Source organism: Scyliorhinus torazame, chromosome 9 (genome assembly GCF_047496885.1).
Source record: "Scyliorhinus torazame isolate Kashiwa2021f chromosome 9, sScyTor2.1, whole genome shotgun sequence".
Classification (NCBI taxonomy): domain Eukaryota; kingdom Metazoa; phylum Chordata; class Chondrichthyes; order Carcharhiniformes; family Scyliorhinidae; genus Scyliorhinus; species Scyliorhinus torazame.
Genome location: NC_092715.1, coordinates 270107177 through 270129142, shown reverse-complemented (window position 1 = coordinate 270129142; position 21966 = coordinate 270107177). Strand labels below are relative to the sequence as shown.

Genomic DNA, 21966 nt, shown 5'->3' with positions numbered 1-21966 from the left:
TTGTCAATCCATGTTAGCACCATGCCTCGAATACCATGGGCCCTTATTTTACTCAGCAGTCTCCCGTGAGGCACCTTATCAAAGGCCTTTTGGAAGTCAAGATAGATAACATCCATTGGCTCTCCTTGGTCTAACCTATTTGTTATCTCTTCAAAGGACTCTAACAGGTTTGTCAGGCACGACCTCCCCTTACTAAATCCATGCTGACTTGTCCGAATCCGACCCTGCACTTCCAAGAATTTAGAAATCTCATCCTTAACAATGGATTCTAGAATCTTGCCAACAACCGAGGTTAGGCTAATTGGCCTATAATTTTCCATCTTTTTCCTTGTTCCCTTCTTGAACAGGGGGATTACAACAGCGATTTTCCAATCCTCTGGGACTTTCCCTGACTCCAGTGACTTTTGAAAGATCATAACTAACGCCTCCACTATTTCTTCAGCTATCTCCTTTAGAACTCTAGGATGTAGCCCATCTGGGCCTGGAGATTTATCAATTTTCAGACCTCTTAGCTTCTCTAGCACTTTCTCCTTTGTGATGGCTACCATATTCAACTCTGTCCCCTGACTCTCCTGAATTGTTGGGATATTACTCATGTCTTCTACTGTGAAGACTGACGCAAAGTACTTCTTTAGTTCCTCAGCTATTTCCTTGACTCCCATCACTAGATTACCAGCGTCATTTTGTAGCTGCCCAATGTCTACTTTTGCCTCCCGTTTGTTTTTAATGTATTTAAAGAAACTTTTACTATCATTCCAAATGTTACTGGCTAGCCTACCTTCATAATTGATCCTCTCTTTCCTTATTTCTCTCTTTGTTATCCTCTGTTTGTTTTTGTAGCCTTCCCAATCTTCTGACTTCCCACTACTCTTTGCCACATTATAGGCTTTCTCTTTTGCGTTGATGCATTCCCGGACTTCCTTTGTCAGCCATGGCTGCCTAATCCCCCCCTCTCATAACCTTTCTTTTCTTTGGGATGAACCTCTGTACTGTGTCCTCAATTACTACCAGAAACTCCTGCCATTGCTGTTCTACTGTCTTTCCCACTAGGCTCTGCTCCCAGTCGATTTTCGTCAGTTCCTCCCTCATGCCCCTGTAGTTACCTTTATTTAACTGTAACACCTTCACATCTGATTCTACCTTCTTTCTTTCAAATTGCAGACTGAATTCTACCATATTATGATCACTGCCTCCTAAGTGCTCCCTTACTTTAAGATCTTTAATCAAGTAGGTTTTTGTGCCAGTTAATTCTCTCCACAGTGAGTTTCGAATCCAGGCACTCAATGGATGAGCTACAGGCCCACTGAGTAGGGAAGAATATTGGCACCTAGTCTGTGTGATGCTGGCACAGTCTGAGCGCAGATCACTGCTCGTTAAGAGAGGAAGATGCATAGCATAAAGAGAAAAAGAGCAGAATTTAATCCCCCCCTTTGACCCCCATGCTGAATTTGAAAATGGGGCGTATTTAATTAGGTGGCAGATGGTATCTCACAGCCCTCCTGCCTCTGCTGCTATTAAGTCTGGGTTGGGGAGGCCAGTGTATGGACTTTCTGCCCATGGTATATTGCAGTCCTTAAGTGAGCAAATAATGCCCACTTCAGGTCCTCTTTCCACAACCGCTGATATTCAATCAACAGCGGGTGAGGGAGTCACCAAGCAGGAAGCCAGAAAGGTCAACCCTGGTGTATTTGCTTGCGGACTCCTTGGGTTGGGGGTTCCCTCATTCAAATGCACGCAGTGCTGATTGAGGGAGCAGCATCTGGAAGGTGGGGTGGGATGCAGTAACCCAATCCCTGCCCTTACTGCCAGCTGCCTCCCTCCACGATGCCCACCTCATGACCCACATCTCACCCCACCCTAATCACCTTTGGTCTGGAATCCCTTGGCGATTCTAGGCCTCTGCCTGGCATTACCAGCACCTGCCATCACTCCAGCTGGTGCTGTCTGGCTCGTAGCTCCCGGGAGATAGTACCTCTGACCCGAGGGCCCTTGATCCCAGGGAAGGACCGCCACTGCCTGCAGGCACTTCACTCAGCGGGACTTCCCAAGAAGGAGGCAATGTGGGATTCTCTCCAGCCAGCAGGAGAGACACCCATTGCCTGTGTTGAAAAGCACCCTTTGGGTCACGAAACTGTTACCGCATAGGAGACTATTTAGCCCATCACATCCTCGCTGCCATTTTGTAAGAAGTACTCCGCCCGTTCCACTCCCCTGCCTTTTCCCAGTAGCCCTGCAAATCTTTCCTCTTCAGATAATCATTCAATTTCCTTTTGAAAGCCACAGTTGAATTTGTTCCCATCGCAGTCTCAGGCAGTGCTTTCCAGGTCTTATCTACTTACAAAGTAAAAACAAAGTTTTCGACCTGTCCCTCTGGTTTCTTTTGCCAATGACCTTGAATCAGTTCTTAATCCTCCAGTGAATGGGCAGTTTCTCTCCATCAACTTTGTTCAGACCCCTCATGATTTAGAAGATCTCTATCAAACCTCCTCTAAACCTTCTCTTCTCCTTGGAGAACAGTCTCTCCTTGTAACCAACGTTCTTCACGCCTGGAACCATTCCCGTGAATCCTTCCTACAGCCTGTCCAGTGCCTTCAGTGTTTGTCCAGAATAGAAACTGAAGCAGTGTTTTAAAAAGGTAATATCTCTGCTTTGTACTCTGTGCCTCTGTTTATAGAGCCCAGGATCCTGTATAGCTTACCACTTTCCCGACCTGTCCTGACACCTTCAATGATTTATGCATCTACCCCCGATCCCTCTATTCCTGCACCTGCTTTAGAAGTACTCTATATTTTCTATTGTTTTCCGAACACACTGCATTAAATTTCCTCTGCCAAATGTCCATGCATTCCACTAACCTGTCCTCTTGACGCCTATCACTACCTTCCTCATAGTTCACAATACTTCCAAGCTTCGTCTCAACTGTAAATTTTGAAATTGTCCCCTGAACATCCAATCATTCATTAGTATTAACCTTAATTCATTAATAATTAATAGAGATCAAGAAGAGCAAGGGTCCTAGCACTGACGCCTGTGAATTACATGACAGACCTTCCTCCAGTCCAAATAACAACCGCTCGTGTGTTTCCCTTGGTTAATTCTTATCCATGCTGCCACTGTCCCTTTTGTTCATGGGTTTCAACTTTGCTGACTGGCCTCTTATCTGACACTTTATCAAACACCTTTTGGAGGCCCATGTATGCATTACTGTCATTAACTTTCACCATCGTTTCATCAAATTAGTTAAATATGATTTGCCTTTAACAAATCCTGTTGACCTTTGTTACTCCACATTTATACAAGTGACTGTTTATTTTGTCCTAGGATATCATTCCTAAAAGCTTTGCCACTATTGAAGTTAAACTGATTGGCCTGTGGTCGCTGGCACTATCCTTGCATCCTTTCTTTGAACAAGAGCCTAAAACTTGCACTTCTCCAGTCCTTTGGCATCACCCAGTATCTATGGACTGGACGATTATAGCCAGTAATTCTGCAATTTCCACCCTCGGTGTCCTTGTTGGATGCATCTTATCCAGGCCTGGAGACTTCTCAACTTTAAGAACAGCCTTTCTAATCCCTACTCTTTTATCAATTTTTAGCCAATCCAGTGTCTGAACTACCTTCTCCTCACTTTTTGGTAAAGATTCAGGTCTAGATTTTCCTTTTTGTCATTGCGTACATCAGAATAACAAAAGGCACATTTCACAAAGGTGGCAATGGAGATGGAAGTGTGATATTTAAACCAAATTTCTACCAGTTTATTAACATAACCTCAGATTGAGGTTCTGAAGGGCTTACTGGTGTGCAGGTCATAATGAAAAGGAATTTGGACAGTAACGCAGAGTATAACAAAGATGGAAACTATCAAAGTGATCAAACGTTTAATAATCAAGGTCAGTAATTTAGATACCACACAAATATGCACACAATAAGATTTCAATCTGTACACACTGATGCTCCAAAACATACATAAAACCACAGCTCTACCTATTTAGCCACCTCAAATCAGTGGCTGCAATAACGTACTGTACATGACACTGGAAAAAAGCACAATCTCTGACCCATCACTAACAGTACCGCATTGTACTAAGCCTCTCTATATATTACATATATTTATATTATATGATACAAATATAAACACACGCACACAAAGATTGTTGGGTGTTTAAGTTAACTCACCCCACTCTAAACGTTGCATCATAGATGTAAATCAATCTGAAACCAATGATGACATTCTTTTGGCCTGAAGCCAGAAAGCAGAATTTTCCAATCAACGTAGCATCAACATGCTAACTTTATATCTTTTGTACAAAGTTTCATCGATCTTACGTTTAATTTCAGCAGGGGTTGTATTGATAATGGATAGAATAGCACATTTCAGTCTTGGTTCAACATTAACCAACCTGGCAATGAGTCCTCTTTTCTGAATTTATGGATCAGAGCAGGAGAGCATTTCAGGATTAGTCATAAATCTGAATATTTGACAATGAACTCATAAAATTTCTACCCTTTATAATGTGTATGTCAGCCCAATACATCTGCAGGGAAGGACGCCTTGGCTAAAGTGCCAAACTGCACACCAATTGGAACCACGACTGACCCCGCAAAGGTTCACGAGCTTGGGGACAGGTTCCCTGGCTCAGGTCACATCACCTCAACTTTAACAAACAGGATGGAGGGCGGTTGTTGGGGTTACGCTTTGACTTGCCTGCCAATTCAAACCTACACCGTTCCCGCTAGCCAACCACCTCATAGTCACATGCTCTTTCAGCCTTGGGAACGGTTGCTGCGAGGCGAAGATGTCTTCTAGTGCTTTCTGGAAACGTTGTAAATTTTTACTTCTTCATTGTGACACTCCCCTTTAAGTGGCTCCATCCCTTTAAATTTGATTTGCTGACAATTTTCTCCCTCTCGCAGCCTGGTGAGTTTCTACCCAAAGTTTTGAATAATGTTGTGAATAAAGAGGCTGGGAAATGGAGAGTTATTTAGAGGCACAGGTTGGTCTGACAACAATGCAGATCAATTCCGACTGTAAGACACAATTGCTGCCACAGATTTCCTGCTGGGAATATGATCTTGATCATGACCAAACTGCCCTGATGTCCAACCCGAAATGATGGGTTGGGCTGAGATGGTGAAGTGGCAGTGCCATTGCAGGTCCGTTTTGGATTCAATTGTGGCCTGTTGAGCACTGCTCGTGCTCAAGAATATGCAAAAATGACCCTGCACAATTATCAACACCAAAATGATGGAGAATTACATTCTGAACCCAGACAAATGGTAGAGTTATCACAGCTTCAGAATCAATAAAACCTACCGAACATTGAAAAGATGCATGTTACTGCCATATAAAAATGAATTAACACAAATGAAACACTCACACAGCACATTTTAACCATCATTGCTGATAGCAAAGAAAACATAGAATTACATATCATATTTACAAAGACAAAGGAAGCCAACGTAAGCACTCACTGGGATTAAAAGTGAGGTTACAATGCAGGTCCTGGAATCCAGGTCAAAGGCACCTTGAGGGGAATTTTTAGTTTTCAATGCAATAATTAGAGATTCAGCAAATACATGGGTTCCAAATTGAACATTATTCAACAGTCACTGATTTAGGCTAGAATATTGGCAATTCGACATTTTGTTACTTCCACTTTCTAGAATTGAATATTGAAATGAAATGCAAACTGGAAATAATTCTGGAGTTGGCACATTTGTTAATTCGCTCATTGTGGCTCAATTTCAGGATAACTTTGGCTGGCTTTCCCAAGTTCTGCCAGCACTTTGCACGTCTTTGCTGCATGCAGCAAAGTTTCTGTGCACGCCCCCCCGTTTACTCAGCCATGTCATTAGGATCAAGGGAGGCAGCTTTCAACTGGCTTGTTGTTTGTCAATCCAGAGGGATGGAATGGGGCTCTTTCTACTGGCAGGGAGGTGAAAAAGGATGTTTTGATATTCTCCAATCATCCAGGGAGTGGCAAACATGAAGTGGGAAGAGACTGACCTCTGCCACTTTATGACACTTTTGTAACCCTAATTCTCACCGATCAATGTTCATCTTAAATATATATCCGAAAATTTCCATTTCCCACCCCATTTTGTAGCATGTGTCCCCTAGCTTGAGCTAAATGGAGATTGGCATCAAAATATTCACAGATCGCTGTCGATGGCTGATAAACCGAGGAGCTTGTTTGAACTGTAATCTTATTGACAAATGGTTCACTGACTGCTTCCCTTGTCGGAAACCTTGTCCAAACCCTGTTGTTACCACTTCTGCGAATTGAAATGGGCAATAAGAAGGCAATGCAAATTTACTTTGCATCTGGAAAGACGGTTAGCAATGTAAAACTGCTCTCTTATTAATATTCTTACTGTACAGCTGCTGCTTTTTTTTGCTGATATGTATTTGATTGCAAATTGAAACATTTTGCACAAAATACTTCCCACAATGTTTCAATAACTTAATAAGGAATATTGTATTGTGCCAATGTGAAGAAGTTTATATAAAATTGGTCTTTCGGTAAACAAAAACGGATTTAAATCTTATGGTACCTCCCCATGACTGAAAAACAGCTCAGAATTCCCAATTGCTTAAAGAGTTTGCAAGTTTAGAAAAATCTTACAAATTACTCTTTGAAGTCAAGTGAAAATAATGCTTGCATCTAAGAGGTTAAAAACTAACCAATAATAATTTTGGGACTATATACCGATGACCAAACGGAAATCACTTTGTAAATTGCAGGCACCTAGAAACTTGTCAGAGATGTTGCCAGAAGCCGCCTTGTGGTTAGCACTCAGCTCCTTCCTGCCTGACCTATTATTTGATATTTGACCAGTTGGTTGTGAGACACTTGCTCTTTCGAGCTGAAATGTCACAGGGGCTTCATGTCAACTCCTTGACATCTTGGCCTGACATGAGCTTTTACTTGTGTGCGCTACAAAGCAGAAAATGCAGGGCAACAGTTACGGTTCCGATACGGTTCCATTGTCTCTCAGCGGGTGGGGTGGGGGGGGGGGGGGTGTAGATTAGGGGTTAATGAACCGTGAGACTCCAAAATGAAATTACATTCTTGACTTTATTTTTGTCGTCTTGATTTGATTTACCAATGTTTCGGTTTGCTCCCATCCCTACCTTCATATCCCAATACATTTCTCTTCAGATAAAAGGGGCAGGGATGGTGTGGAAGTTAGGGAGTATACTCGCTCACTTTAATAAAGAGGAATGGGAATCTGCATGTGCTTGTTATGAGGCAGGATGAGGCCAGTCCCACTGTTATAAAACTACATCTGGCATTGAAGTGCCTCAATTATGCTCGGAGTTCCGCAGTGCCAGTCAGCATCTGCTTCATGACTCAGGGGTCAGTGTGATTATCTTAACTGCAATGTTTCCAGGCTACTAAAGCCAGCTTCTCTCTGCCACAAAGGCCAAAGTAGCAATTACTTCAAAAAGTCTTTGAGCACATATTAAATGGATTAGTTGCAATAGTGACACTCATTCAGGAACTGACCTTGCAGAGTACATAAACATGTCATCCCCATTTCTCTCAGTACAATTGTTTCACCTTTTCTTATCAGACAATAACTGATAAGAGGATGAGGCGGAGGCCTACGGGGACCAGATCCAACTGTTAACTCAGTAAGTTCAACTGAGCAATGCTATCATCATGTAGTTCGGTGAGAGGCAATCTGACCTTCTCACATTGACCAGGAGTGACATTATTGTGCAGAGGAGAGCCAGTCACATCATTTCTGCTGTGCACAACCTGTTTAAAGTTTGCAACTAAATGCTTGTCTTCAGTTCAGTTGACAAGAGAAGAGGGAGCTCAGTGAACCATGGAAAGGCTGCCACAAAATGACAGAAATCATTGGTGTACATTTCAAATAGCTTTAGCGATCCTATTAAAGTGCTGCATCCCACTTTAAAACAGACATGTATAAAAAAATCTTTGATAGAGACTAAAATGGCTTATTGATTTTAAGCCGATGCAAAATTACTGAAAATGTGTCACTCTTATGCATTTAAAATATGGCTATTCAATAAAAAAAATGAAAATCAAACATAAATACCTAACCGATGATTTGTTTAACCGTACACACAGGCTCAAAGAAGGTTTTTCAATCGCAGATTATAGTACACAAATACAGATTGTCTTATAATTGCCCTTGTTTCAAAAGAAGTGATGTTTACTTAATTCCGCCAACTGCAAAATAAAATAGACTTTACAATTGTAATCTAAATGTGCTACGGAAGCCACGGCGTTCTGGTCTCAAGGTTCCAGTGGATGAACTAACGTGGAGAGAGTAGGATGACGAGCGGGAGCGTGGTCTGCTGTTCCCCGGTGTATCTCGCAGAAAGCTGCACGAGGTGTCCACTTCTGGCTGCAAGGGTGCAAACTGCTGGCTGTCCGGCTTCTCGCACGGTCGGGTCATTTCAGAATGGCAGGGGTAAGACTGATCGAAACGGCTCCCAATGGACTGCATCAAGAGGACAATGGGGGGGTTGAGGGTGGGGGGGGGGGGGGGGGGGGGGTGGCAGAGAGATAAAACACAGAAAAGATTAGAAAATCAATTAATAATTGAATGCAAAAGCACAATTAGATACAGTGAGAATTAATCTAAAAGCTTCCTGTGTGCCAAGCAAATCTATCCTTCCCATTGCAGAAATTAGGAACAGAATGCTAATTGACAAATCTGGTAAAGAGGGAGCTGTTTATAAAACTGATAGAAAATGCAAGCACAACAAATTTCTATAATGCTAAATAAACTAATCACTTGCCACAATAAACACAGCAATTTTCCAAAGCAAGTGGTTTAGTGGTAATGCTACTGGACTAGTCATCCAGAGATCCAGTTGCATGCTCTGGTGACACGGGTTCCAATCCCACCGAGGTGGCTGGTAGAAGTAGAGGACGTGATCTCACGGAAAAGTTTCTAAGCGTCATTTGTGGGGATTTGGCTGGGAGTTTCCTGCCGATTCTGTTGCCGTGTTCCCCACCGCTATCTTGCGACACGTCACTTTTTTGGCCCAAGGGTGTTTCTCACCGGTTTAACCCACACTTACAATTATTTCCATCTCTGGGGATCTGAGCTCGCTGGCCAGACCGGCTCATCAGAGATTGGGCTGCCATTTTGAAAAGGGTGTCCCGATCTCAGGGGTCCCCCACAACCCCCCCCCCCCCACCCCATGAGCAATGTCACCCCCACACACATGGACATTACCCCACATACCCCTCAAGTGAGGACACCCTACTATGGGGTCCCTGAGGGCCCTCCTCTTCAGGCCTCCACACGCCCCCTTACAAGCCCCCTAATTCCAGGACACATCCCTCAACTCCCTCCCACCGGCCCCTATTTACCTGCCCTCCACCTTTCATCCGCCCTCCACCTTTCATCCGCCCTCCACCCTCCTTTCATTGGCATGGCCTCCCTCAGGCTCAGAGCCTTGGCAGTGCCACCCTGGCACCACTCCTGCCAGCTTAGTGTCAGGGTGGTAGTGCTAGGGTGCACGTGTTCCAGGGGGAGGGCCTAGGAGCCACACTGCCCTGTCCCTGACCACCCAGTGTCCTTGGATGGCCTGGGAGACCCCCCGGGCCCCCGGGAGCCATTCCGCCTGGTCTGTGTTTGTGTTGATCTGTACTCAACGCCGCCAAGCTGGGGCCCCCCTGAGGGAGGCTGCTGGATCCTGGTGAACTGAGAGTTCGGTTTAAAACCGACTCGAGCGATCGCAGCTTGGTCACGCACATGATGGGAGGTATCCTGATCCCAGTGCCTCGCGAGATCTGGGTGATCTCACAAAGCATACTGGGTGCCGGAAAGCCCACAGGAGGCTTCACCTGGCATCTACCGGCTACGCCACGCTGCAGTCCCGGCTGGTAGATTGCGCCCAGCCGTTGTGACCAGGTGAGAAGGGGTGAACCGGCTCCCCTCTATTCAACCTCCTCGCTTGGTCACCACAAAGGTTTAAGTTTCTTTTTCACGAGGATATGCCTTTTCCAAATCAGAAAGTATTTAACCATTTAAGATGTGAGCAACAAGGAGCCAATCAAACCTGGTTTTCTTGAGTTACATAAAAAACAAGTTCATTAACCACTAAACCCCCAAGAAAAATAATAAAATCGTAACATCATGCAATTAGCCCTCATGCAATGATTTGGACCCATAGGCGCACGTATGCTCTCACACACACATGCACGCTTGCATGTGCTCACACTCTCATATACGCACTCACGCACACAAACAAGTATCAGAAATTAGGTCGAGTCCAATAAAAGGTAAAAGAATACACCGTTAAGTGTTCTTTGGTTATACTTGTAATGTAGATTTTAAACACTGTGGCCAATTTGCGTTAGTTAGTTTCTTGGATGCGGCCAGTTGTAGAAGATGTTACAATTATTACAAGATCTCGGTTCATTGGTAGGTTTCGGAAAGGGTTGGCTTCTCAGACCGAGCTACATGACGATTCCAAAAGAGAGAGGGAGAGAGAGACAGAGAGAAAGAGAGCAGCTTGCAGCCTGTTTCGTCTGCTGAAGACTTTCTTGACTCCATATGTGTCACTTGCAATCTCTCTCAAGTGGCTGGGCAGCCTTGCTTTGAAACATCTCACCCATTGTGTACTTCCTAGAAAGTTTGGATGGGTCTGTCTGCGGCAGCCATTGTTTCAACATCCAGCACTTTGCATTTTGAATATTCCTTCCTTGGACAGTTACGGGTTTTGATGGGTGTCTGGGTTATAGGAAATGTCTCTCTCTTCACACTCCCCTGAGGTTGACTTGTAGGTTTCTCCCCTTTACCTTTGAATGTGGCCTAGCACTTTTAAGTAGTTTGCAAACTCTCCAGGCAATTGTAAGTTGAAAAGTAATTTTTCAAAAGAACAGAGAGTAGCTTTATTACACCTCCCGATCACAAAGAAAAGTATAAAACCACAAAACAAAAAACACTCACATTCACTTCCATTTACTCCCTTAGCCCTTGTGTGAATTATCCAATCAGTTCTAACAGGATCTCTTCTGGACTGGGCATCTACAATCACAGTCGATTTCCCTATAATGTGAGTGATATTTAGCTGATATGTTTGGAGAATAACCTTGAACTCTTGAGTTTTGCATTTCTCCACAAAGGTTGTGGTCGGTGTGAACTGTGATTTCTCTGTATCCATTTCGGACATATCTCTCAAACTGTTGAGAGCCAGTATTAAATCTAGGGTTTCTTTTTCGACTGTGGAATACAGTTTCTGACGTTTGTTCAATTTTTTGGAGATGTACCCAATCGGTCTCTCTATTCCCGATTCGACCTCCTGATGCGGACAGCCCCGAGCCCGAGGTCACGAGTATCAATGGCTAATTTAGAGGTCTTGTCAAAGTCTGGAGCTGTTAGCACTGGTTTTTATATTAAACTAGCTTTCAGCTTCTCGAACGCTGTCTGGCATTTCTCAGTCCGTACTTCCTTTGCTTATTTCTGAAATAGGTCTGCCAGCGGGGCAGCTTCAGCGCTGACATTTGGGACAAACTCGCAGTGGAACATATTCATCCCTAAACATCATGATTTCCTGTTTGATTTGACGAATAGGAAACTGTACCATTGTTTATACCTTTGCAGCTCCGGGCAGTACTTGTCCTCGATTCACCAGGTGTCCTCGGTAGGTCACCCTGATCCTTAGCGAGTTCTCTCTTTGTGAGATTGACCACTAGGTCCGCTAACTGTAATTTCTGGAAGAGGGTTTTCAGTTACTCAAAGTGACTTTCCCAGTTGTCAGTGTACATGAGGAGGTTGTCTCGGTACACTACACAATTGGAGAAGTCCATCACTATCTGGTTCGTCAGTATAAATCGCATGACTCAACACTAGTATAACACATCCGCAAGCACAAAGATGGAGGTTTCCTTTTACAGGCTGTCAAGGGAACCTGCCAGTGTCCCTTGAGTAAATCTATCTTTGCAATTACCTACCCTATCTTTGCAGTGTTCCAGGCAGGGAATTGGTTAGAGTTGATCCTGGGTACTGCATTAACCTTGCTGCAGTCAATGCAGAGCCTTGTGGACAATCTGTCTTGTGTATGAGCACATTGGAGAGCTCCAGGTATTGGGCTCTATTAGTGGGTGCTCCAGCCCGTAGTTCACCTTTTCCTGAACCTGGGCTAGCTTTCCTGGACCAAGATGGTATGGATGTAGCTTTATGGTCGGGGCATCTCCACATCCACGTCATGTTGAGCTAAAGTGATACAACTTGGCTGGACGCGAGCAGCCTGGTCAGGTCTCCTCGTTCTTCTGCATTTAGGTGGGTGAATTTTGTTAGAATTTCTGTGTTTTTTTAGCCAAACAGTGGGATGTTATTTCCCCACAGCACCAGAATATTTCACCCACGTCTCCCTCTAATTCATTCTCCCTGTTCCTCTCGCTCTCCATATCTCTTTGTCCCCTTCTCAGCTGTGATTTTAAAAAATGTTGACATGACACAGTCTTTGTTTTTTCTGTGGTCAACGATGTTAATTAGTTTACCTCCCAGGATTCTTTGCTGCTCTGTACAGGCCACTGAACCGGAATTTTAAGGGTTCACCCAGTATGAGTGGGAGCTCAAGCACATGGTCTCCTGGCTGAGGGGTTCAGGCTGTAGTACGTTTATCTGTCTGCCTCTTCACAGCCTTTTGGGAGATTCTTAAATATTCTGAGCCACATCACAGGATCTTGAAAGTTCCTCAGGGAACACGTTACATGGTCTAACATGGATACTTCCTGCTTCTGTTCTAAAAATATCTCCTTGATTAGTTTCAGGGGACCTCTCACTTGATTCTGTAAAGCAATTCAAATGGAGTAAAACCCAGTGGACTCATTGGGTGAATCTCTGGTAGCAAACAGAAGAAACCCTCGTCCTTTATCCAGTCATGGGTTCATGGCAGTATGCCCTGGTCTATGGGGCACCTTTCTAACGCCCCCTGTAACCACAGGTGACATCCTGAGGATTTCAGCTGGGTCATACCCAGGTTACCTCTGACTTCCTGGAATATTTGGGACATGGAATTTGAGGCCTGATCCGACTGGATTCCGGTGGGCAGACCGTACTTGTGAAGAACTGGGTCAATTCCCTCACCGCTATTTTGGAAGTTTGGTTCTCAGGGGCACAGCCTCTGGGAAGTGGGTTGCCACGTCCATTATGGTAATGGTATACCGGTAGCTTCTTTTTTGTTTTGGATGGAGCCCCACTTAATCCACTGGCACCTTGCTAAATGGTTCCCCAAAAGCCAGCAGGAGAATCAGAGTTGTAGGTTTTATTGTAGGCAGGGGCTTTCCCAAAACCTGGAAGGTGTGGCACGTTCTGCAAAACCTTAATGCACAACTGTGGTTGGTAAAATGGCTGGCTGACGAGGGCTTGGGTTTTTCATATGCCAATATGCCCAGCCATTGAGTTTGGTGTACTAGCCTTAATAGCTCTCCACGGCACCACCACCTAGTGGATCACTGCCCACTCGGTAGGGGGTCCCCAGCTCCTCATCAGCGCTTCATTTTTAGCGTAGTGGTATTCAGGGATTTCCTCTGCTTCAGTTTGGGCAGAGTCTAAGTCTCATCCAAGGAAGACAAACTTATTACCTCCTTTGGACTCTCTAGACTCCCGGAAACAGTCTGAAATAAATGGACTGTAGGGTGCAGTGCCATTTCAGTCGCCTCTGGCAGAGTTTAACTGGCCTGGAATTTGAAAGGATTAAACAGCTCACTTTTAGCTTAAAATGGATGCCACCTAAACTGACCTACACTCTCAGTGGTGCATCACAGCAATTTGCTGCTGCAGTTAGAGCCTGATCTGCTATACTGTCCGTCTGTCGAGACTCATTTTCTGCGTGGGGTTTGTGTGTTGTAACTTTACCTGTGTCTCTCCTACTCCATGGGTGCTCAGTTTCCTATCATCCTCCCACCTTCGATTCTTCTCAGTTGGTGAGGGGTGACTCGAAGAGGGTTTGTGGACAGGCACATAATTATCAGCCAGGATTGCTGTCTGCCTGGCCCGTTACTCTCTGTTCCTCGATACGAGTTCTCCTTGGGAAGGACATGGTGTTTTGGAGCTCCTCGAGGGGAATTATTTCACAAAGGTTTTTAGAGGTGATAGCAATTTTAAGCGCCCGTACCCATCAGTTAAAAGTGAGCTGCTTCACTCTTTCAAATTCCAGGTACGTCTGGTGAGGCAATTTTCTGATGGTACGGGATCTCGGATGATGCACTTCCGGCATTAACTGGCACACATTTAAAATAGCCTCTTTGCTGCCTCACAGCTTGTTGCACTTTTCCAGGCAAGAGGGAATAACCCCCATGAGCTTTTGCTGTCAAATTACTCTGGAACAGGGACCAGTGTTGTGCTGGTCACTTTAACTGCTGTGTTAGCCTTTCGAAAGAGATAAAGAAGGCATCCAAACTTTGGATTAAATGACTACCTACCTCAGCCCTTAGTCTGAGCTGGTGATAGTTCTCTCACTGGGGGATGTCTCCAGTGAGATTCTTCCTCCTCAGCTTGAGCTGTGTTAATTTAATCTTCCTTTCCTATTTCCTTTTCTGGAATTCTCTCGCTGTCTTCTGTTCCTGCCTCTCTCTCTCTTTTTCCCATTTCTCAATTCCAGCTCCAATTTCCGCTGCTCCAATCTTAATTTTCCTGCTGATAATTTATTCTGTTTCGCTTTCTTCAATTTCCATCTCTCGGTGTTTCGTCAACTGTTTTAAAATGTCAATGTTTCCGGCTTTCCAGTGAAATTCCACTTCTATGTGCCGAGCTACACCGTTTAATTCTTCGGAGGACACTGACCTTATCGTCTGGTCAGTTATCTCATTTTGTTTTATGAAAACATTGACATCGAATGTGGACATTTTAGCGATTTAATATCGCAGACACAAGAAAACCTTCTGCAGTTTTTAAATTGCTTTTGAAAGAACAATTTTACTTTCCCCACTCCATTCTTTCGTCAAGACTGTGGAAACAATTCAGGACATGGTGTTCGGTGTGAATTTCTTTACAAGTCTCCCACAACGCCACCCGTAAGTGCAATATAAATGATGCCTAAGCTCCAGCAAAGTTACACTGCTGCAGTGGGAAAATGCACTGTAGCTTCAGGTGGAGCTTTTAATACAAAATTATAAAATGTGCCTTTTTAAATAACACTTTTGAATGGCTGCCTAAACCAGACGTGTTCTCGTTTTGGCCAATGAACAAAACAGCGCCACCAGCAATTGTTAAAAACACAAATACTCAGTTTTAACCTGCACCGAACCATATAAAAATGCATATCGATCTGCTGTATGTGAAAATGAAACTTCCCACAACAGGGGACAGCAAGGTAAAATGCTGGGAGGCATAATTAAGAGTAAGAAAGCAATGTTTCTCCCATCTGTGGGGAACAGTATTTCCAAGGAGCACAATATCTATGAACCTTGCAGGGAGACATTCAGCACACATCACCTTCTCACAGCAAATCTGTGTTCAGACCACTGTATCTGGGCAGACTGCCTTCAATGTAATTGGAAATATTTTAATACAAGATGAATAAATAAAAAGGGTTTTAATTATATTTTCAGTATCATCTCTTTACATCTGTAAAATTATACCAAAACCTCTTTACAAAGTTTGTTTCTCCTTGCCAAAAGAATTATCTCCATTCCATTTGTACGAATTCAATACTTATTAGATTACACAAACATTCCCTGGTCCTTTTCCAAGTAGTACAATTTTGTCTCCACAGAAACATTTACTGTGGGCTCTGGAAAAACAAGTTCCAAAACTTTTTTCCCACTATCCTAAATGAAAGATGGTAAGCTGAAGAAAGGAAGTACAAACTTAAGAACCTTGTCAGATCTCCATATGTTGCTACAGATATACTTCACTGTACATTTTTAGCCCCTCTGGCACGATTTCCTATTATGACAAGATCGATGAGCTTGAAGTTGACATTATTATGTGTACTGAAAATTTGCCAGATTTGAACTATGGAAAGATTTCTCCATGTAAATATAAGAGCAAATAATTTTTAAAAAACAAGTCACTTCTACATTATAGCGTATTGTCTTTTAGGTTTGTTTCTTGAATCGATTTAAATGGGATAACCATTTTAAGCAATTCTGTTCTCACCTATTATGGCACTAAAGATAAAAATATCTTTTAAAAACTTCACTTTTCTTTGTTGAACATGTCTTTCGAATTGTATTTTTTGTTGAAACATTCTTTTTCACATCAATAGGAAAGGAGAAATTGGACCACTCACCATCACTGAAAAGGCATTCTGTGCATTAGTGAAAGTGTTGAATACATGCACATTCGAGCTCAAGATAACTGTTGTCAATTGTATTTTGATTTGACTTGTCTTTGAGACAGTTTTGCGCAGGTTACTTCTGTTTAAAAGCACATTATTGCATACAATAATGAAATGCGTGTTTTGTACATTCGCAGTAGACTATATGGAGTGTCTTCAGGACTCTATTAAGTCAGACTTATCTATTCATTCCACCATGCTAAATCCACACAGATGTTTAAACCTAAATCATTTGATGATTCAACCCAGCAGAATTCTTTATAATCATATATGCAATGTGATCCTTTCTGGCCCTTTGGGACTGTGACATGGTAAGTGGAGAGGCCATAACGATTTCTACAGACTGCACTGTCTATATTTGCTGGCAGTAATTATTCAAGCATTTCCATTGTCAGAAACAACAATGTTTCTGAATACCAGTTAACGATTCCCATCATGTCAAAGTGAGAAATAGATGATTAAGATTTCACTTTAAAGTTTTTTCAGCTACTAATGGCTGAACCAGATTCTTCACGAGGAACAAAATTGAAAACAAGTTTCAACTCCTTTGCACAGTTGACACGATGCCAGAACCTTTGGCTCAGTTACTCTGGTTCTGAACATTCTTGCCACTTTTTGCATTCTAGGAAGTTAAAATTGAACTGCGAGAGGCACAACTTGAAAACTTCAAATAAAATTAAAAGCTAATTGGTGAAATTTACCTTGAAATGGTAAATAGCCAGATAAGGTTTCAAATCCTAAAATCTTGAAACTATTTTTACTCCTTTTCCATAATTACTGACATACTTATGGCAGACTCATCAGTCACTTTGAACATTTGTATTGTCTGCTGGTCTTTCACCTCTTTTCGCCTCATTCCATCAGAATTGGTGTAAAAATAGTAAAGTACATTGAGCTGGACAGCTCTGACCATGGGTTAAAAGCAATGATGGCAAATTTTGATCTACAGAATGATTAAAAAACATCCTGAGCCATGAATTACTAATCAATTTTTAAAAATAGTGCTATATATTTTAAATATATTCTATTGAGTCACCTGTAAATTGTAATATTTCAACTAGATGAATTTCTTAAGATTGGCCTGTGTTATGGGAGTTCTGCTGATTTTAATCAGAAATTGTGATTGACTAATCACTGCATCAACTTTGTGATACATCACAGCAAGAAATAATGTTACTCCAATTAGTCCAAATCAAAGTATTACGGCATTAAGCAACATTCTCATGTCAGCTGATTCTTGTAACGATTGAAATTCTACTCACAATGAATTAAAAACAAACAATCCTTTGAAATAAAAATCCAAAATACAACTGAGTTTGTAACAGGATTAACAGCAATTATTTTAGTGGATGAAGCTATACAAAAAAATTCAAATAAGATAAATGCTTTGTTTTTCATGCACTAATATAATAATAAATTTTGTAACTCTGATCATAGATTCAACAACAAAAATACATATTTGTAAAAATTCCTGAGGTCATATTTATAAAGCTCGTTCTTAGAATCATTGTTTTTAAGTTGGCAAGTAAATGATTTTTAAGTTTTGACCAGAACCTGAACTGGACTAGCTGCATAAATAATAATAATAATCTTTATTGTCACAAGTAGGCTTACATTAACACTGCAATGAAGTTACTGTGAAAAGCCCCTAGTCGCCACATTCCGGCGCCTGTTCGGGTACACAGAGGGAGAACTCAGAATGTCCAATTCAGCTAACAAGCACGTCTTTCGGGACTTGTGGGAGGAAAACGGAACACCCGGAGGAAACCCAAGCAGACACGGGGGGAGAACATGCAATACTGGGGCTACAAGAGATGGTCAGGGCTGGGAATCCTGTGGCGGGTAACTCAGCTCGACACCATCCAGGACAAACCAGCCTGTTTAACTGGTACCCCATCCATGAACATTCACTCCCTCCATCACTAACGCACAGCGGCAGCAGTGTGTACTGTCTACACGGTGCACTGCAGGAACTCACCAAGGCTTCTTCCAAACCCATGACTACTGCCATCTAGAAGGGCAAGGGCATAAGATACCTGGGAACACCACCACCTGGAGGTTCCCCTCCAAGACACACACACTATCCTGACTTGGAACTTTATTGCAGTTTCTTCACTGTCGCTGGGTCAAAACCTGTACCTCCCTCCCTAACAGCTGTGCGTCAGTGATGGAGGGAGTGAATGTTCATGGATGGGGTACCAATTAAACAGGCTGGTGTACCTACCCCACATGGACTGTAGCAGTTCAAGGCGGCAGCTCACCACCACCTTCTCAAGAGCAATTATGGATGGGCAATAAATGCTGACTTAGCCAGCGAAACCCACATCCTGTAAATAACTAAAAAAAAGTGATTGCAGTAAAAATATAAGATATCGGACTTTAATCAATGCATGAACTACTTTAACATCATGTGATCTAACTCAATAATAATTATTTGAAAAATGCTGCCACTTCATTCCTTTTTGTAAAATAAAAAACTGCTACAGATAAATGTTACCATAAAGTAAGATTTGTTTATTTGCTCAGTGACCAAAAATATTGCACTACCTATATTTTCCACTTTGCAGCAAGGGACATCATCTGCCTCAGGACAGATACGACAAATAATATTAATGTTTCCCTTTACATTATCCAGAAACTAAATCAGCCTCTTAAAATATTCACTAAACACACTAGTCTAAATTTTCCATATTCAAAATACCAAGTGTGAAAATTAAATTGGGAATATACTGAAGAGTATGTTTGCGCCGGGGCACGAGTTATTTAAGAATTGATATTGAAATTCCCTCGAGAGCCCTTAAAACCATCACAAGAGATTTTGGGGGAGGAATTTGTCCTCGACATTGGCATGAAATCTGGCAATATTCACATTGCACTCAAATTTATTTATTTTCTGTTGCCTCAATGTAAAACGAACGGTGAACTCTATCACCCATGTTCATCCTACTGGTGAGGACCAACTCCCAAACAAATCCAGTGCAGGCACATGAGATGGAAGACTCTTTTAGTGCTCCCACAACAGGAAATACTTCATCACGGTCGGGCAAATAGTTTTGGGGGTTTACAAAAAAAAAAATTCAAATTAATTACAAAATACATTAAGACACATTTTAATAAGTTTTGACAGTAGGCTATTGCAAGCATATAACAGTGAGAATGAGTCAAATGGTAAATTGAAATGAAAGGTTTATTTAAAATCACATTTAAGGGAAGTGAATCTTTGTGCTGTTGGAAGCTGCAGTGCAGTTTAGCTCTCAGTATTGCTTTGTAAAACAGAGATTCCCTTTGCATTATTAACCCTGGTGAAATACTGACTTCGCATTACTACTCAGGTCATTAAAATGTTATTAGATTTGTAAATCTTTTAAAAAGTCCTTTTCATGTAGATTTTAATATTCAGCTTTTTTATAGCTTGTAGCTATCTCCAATTCACTGAAGTACAAAATTCAAAATCTTTTTAAAGCTCCGTGCCATATTATTTTAAGTACTGTATTAAGAGCTAAGAGAAACTAACAAATTAACAAAGAGGAATGCATCTATTTACGCAGTTTTCTAATTCTGTGGCATCAACGATCTGATACCAAAAATCTCTGCCCACAAATTTGCTTTCTGACACCCAAACTTTTTATTCAATGAAGAATTTTGTAAAATTAAAATCATTAGTCAAGTATTTAATTAAATTAAAGGACGTGGTTGAATATAACTATTTATCTTGCATAATGAATCATTGAAAGATACTTCTCCATTTGGTCCTGTTTTATTCTTAGATTGTGTGCATTTTCTATCACTGGGATATTTTAATTACTGGTCACTGAGTAGGCTTGATGCTGTGAGAAATTAATTTATTTCTAAAAGTTTGCATCATCAGGAATTAGAAATGATAATATCCATAGATTGGGACCCAGTTAATCAGTCTGAATAGTTGAGTGGGTAATGCAAATTTTGTAAGTTACATAGACCCGCAAACGTATGTATGTTCAATCTTTTTGAACTAACTCAATATCTTTTTACTGGTTTGATTCTGCTTATCTAAATTTTGAAACTACACCTTGTATACACAAAATGAAGGTAGCTGTGTCAATCAAAGCAGTCTTTTTGACCAAATGCAGAATTGTCCAAGTAAATAATTCAGTCACAGGGATATATTTAACTCCATTCCATTACGAATGGCAGTGCAACAATGCACAACATAAAGACAATGTTGAGAATTTATTCAAAGATAGCGCCATTTTAAGAATTGATAGCTGATTTCCAAGTTTTAACAAGTAAAAGAGTGGAGAAATTGTTTACTTTTCACAGAACCATATCCAGATACTGCTGAATATCACGTGATCTTATACCTCTGATATACAGAACATTAAAATGCTTTGTCCAATCATTTGAATGCAGGAACTTTGAAGAAAAGAAATAAGAGTAACAATCGTTGACATATGCAGCGTGAAAGCTGAGGTGTCTGCATGCAATAAGGCTAGATTCTGACACATCAGCTCTCTAACTGTGCTGTAGTCCACATGAACTTTGTGACAGGCCTCTGTCTCTTCAGCCACACTTGACTGACTCTTACTGACACTCAACTGTCAGCTAGCAACCCTTTACCATGGCCCTAACATGCTCTACAGCTTCACCCAATTAACTCGCTTTCACATGACATTGCAGCAAAGAGCTTCATAATAGGTGGTCAAGGTGCAAGGCGCCTGTCTGGCCCCTGACTGTTCACGCAAAGCAAGAAGTTTAACTACCTGACTTCTGCTTGCTAGTGACGAACAGGAAAGTATAGGCTGTATACAAATCACATCCTTTTTGTCCTCAGAAACTCCAAGGTCTTATCTGATACAAGCGCAATAGCGAAAAGTAACCATCAAGTAAATCACATTGCAATCAAGCCACATTTAAGATGTTTTGGACAAACATCACACATATTTAGGAAAAACAAATTCTTAAGAGTTCCAGATTATATTTCATGCTGCCAATAAACTAACAAAGGGTTGATCACCGTAACCCTTTCATTAAGGTAGAAGTTAATTCATAAGCAGTTAAATCTCTTATCTCAAAATGATAACAGAGCATCTTCTTATCTGGCTTTGGGCAACCACCTGCCCTGAGAGCTGGAATTCATTGGTACACAGTGACCCTTAAAGTTCAAAATACTATCCACTGGGATGCGAAGTTATTTGGTGCTTTTAAACATTCCAAATGGCAACAGCTCAACTGCGCCTGCATCCAGCAAACATCACTAAAGCATCTGAAGGTCAGCTGTGGATTGAAGACAGAATCTGGTCAAAATCTAACCCAGTGTTTTTCCTACTTTTTTTCCGGGGACCCATTTTTACCAACCTGCCAACCTTCGCAACCCACGCCGGCCGACCATCGCGACCCACGCCGGCTGACCATCGCGACCCACGCCGGCTGACCATCGAGGCCCACGCCGGCTGACCATCGCGACCCACGCCGGCTGACCATCGAGGCCCACGCCGGCTGACCATCGCGACCCACGCCGGCTGACCATCGCGACCCACGCCGGCTGACCATCGCGACCCACGCCGGCTGACCATCGCGACCCACGCCGGCTGACCATCGCGACCCACGCCGGCCGACCATCGCGACCCACGCCGGCTGACCATCGCGACCCACGCCGGCCGACCATCGAGGCCCACGCCGGCCGACCATCGCGACCCACGCCGGCC

The 21966-nt window shown here is 42.4% G+C and overlaps 1 protein-coding gene and 1 long non-coding RNA gene across 4 annotated transcripts in view; one reads left to right on the top strand and one right to left on the bottom strand.

The window, feature by feature from the left end:
- The window catches only part of LOC140429918 (uncharacterized), a 251978-nt gene that overhangs the window by 156806 nt on the left and 73206 nt on the right, over positions 1-21966 (top strand). The gene's annotated exons all lie outside the window — the stretch shown is intronic.
- The window catches only part of ccdc171 (coiled-coil domain containing 171), a 298637-nt gene continuing 280525 nt past the window's right edge, over positions 3855-21966 (bottom strand). For all 3 annotated transcript variants that reach the window (XM_072517495.1, XM_072517496.1, XM_072517494.1), the window contains exon 25: positions 3855-8478. In XM_072517495.1, coding sequence (XP_072373596.1) covers positions 8224-8478 — 255 coding nt within the window. In that variant the 3' untranslated portion in view covers positions 3855-8223. The remainder of the gene's footprint in view (positions 8479-21966) is intronic.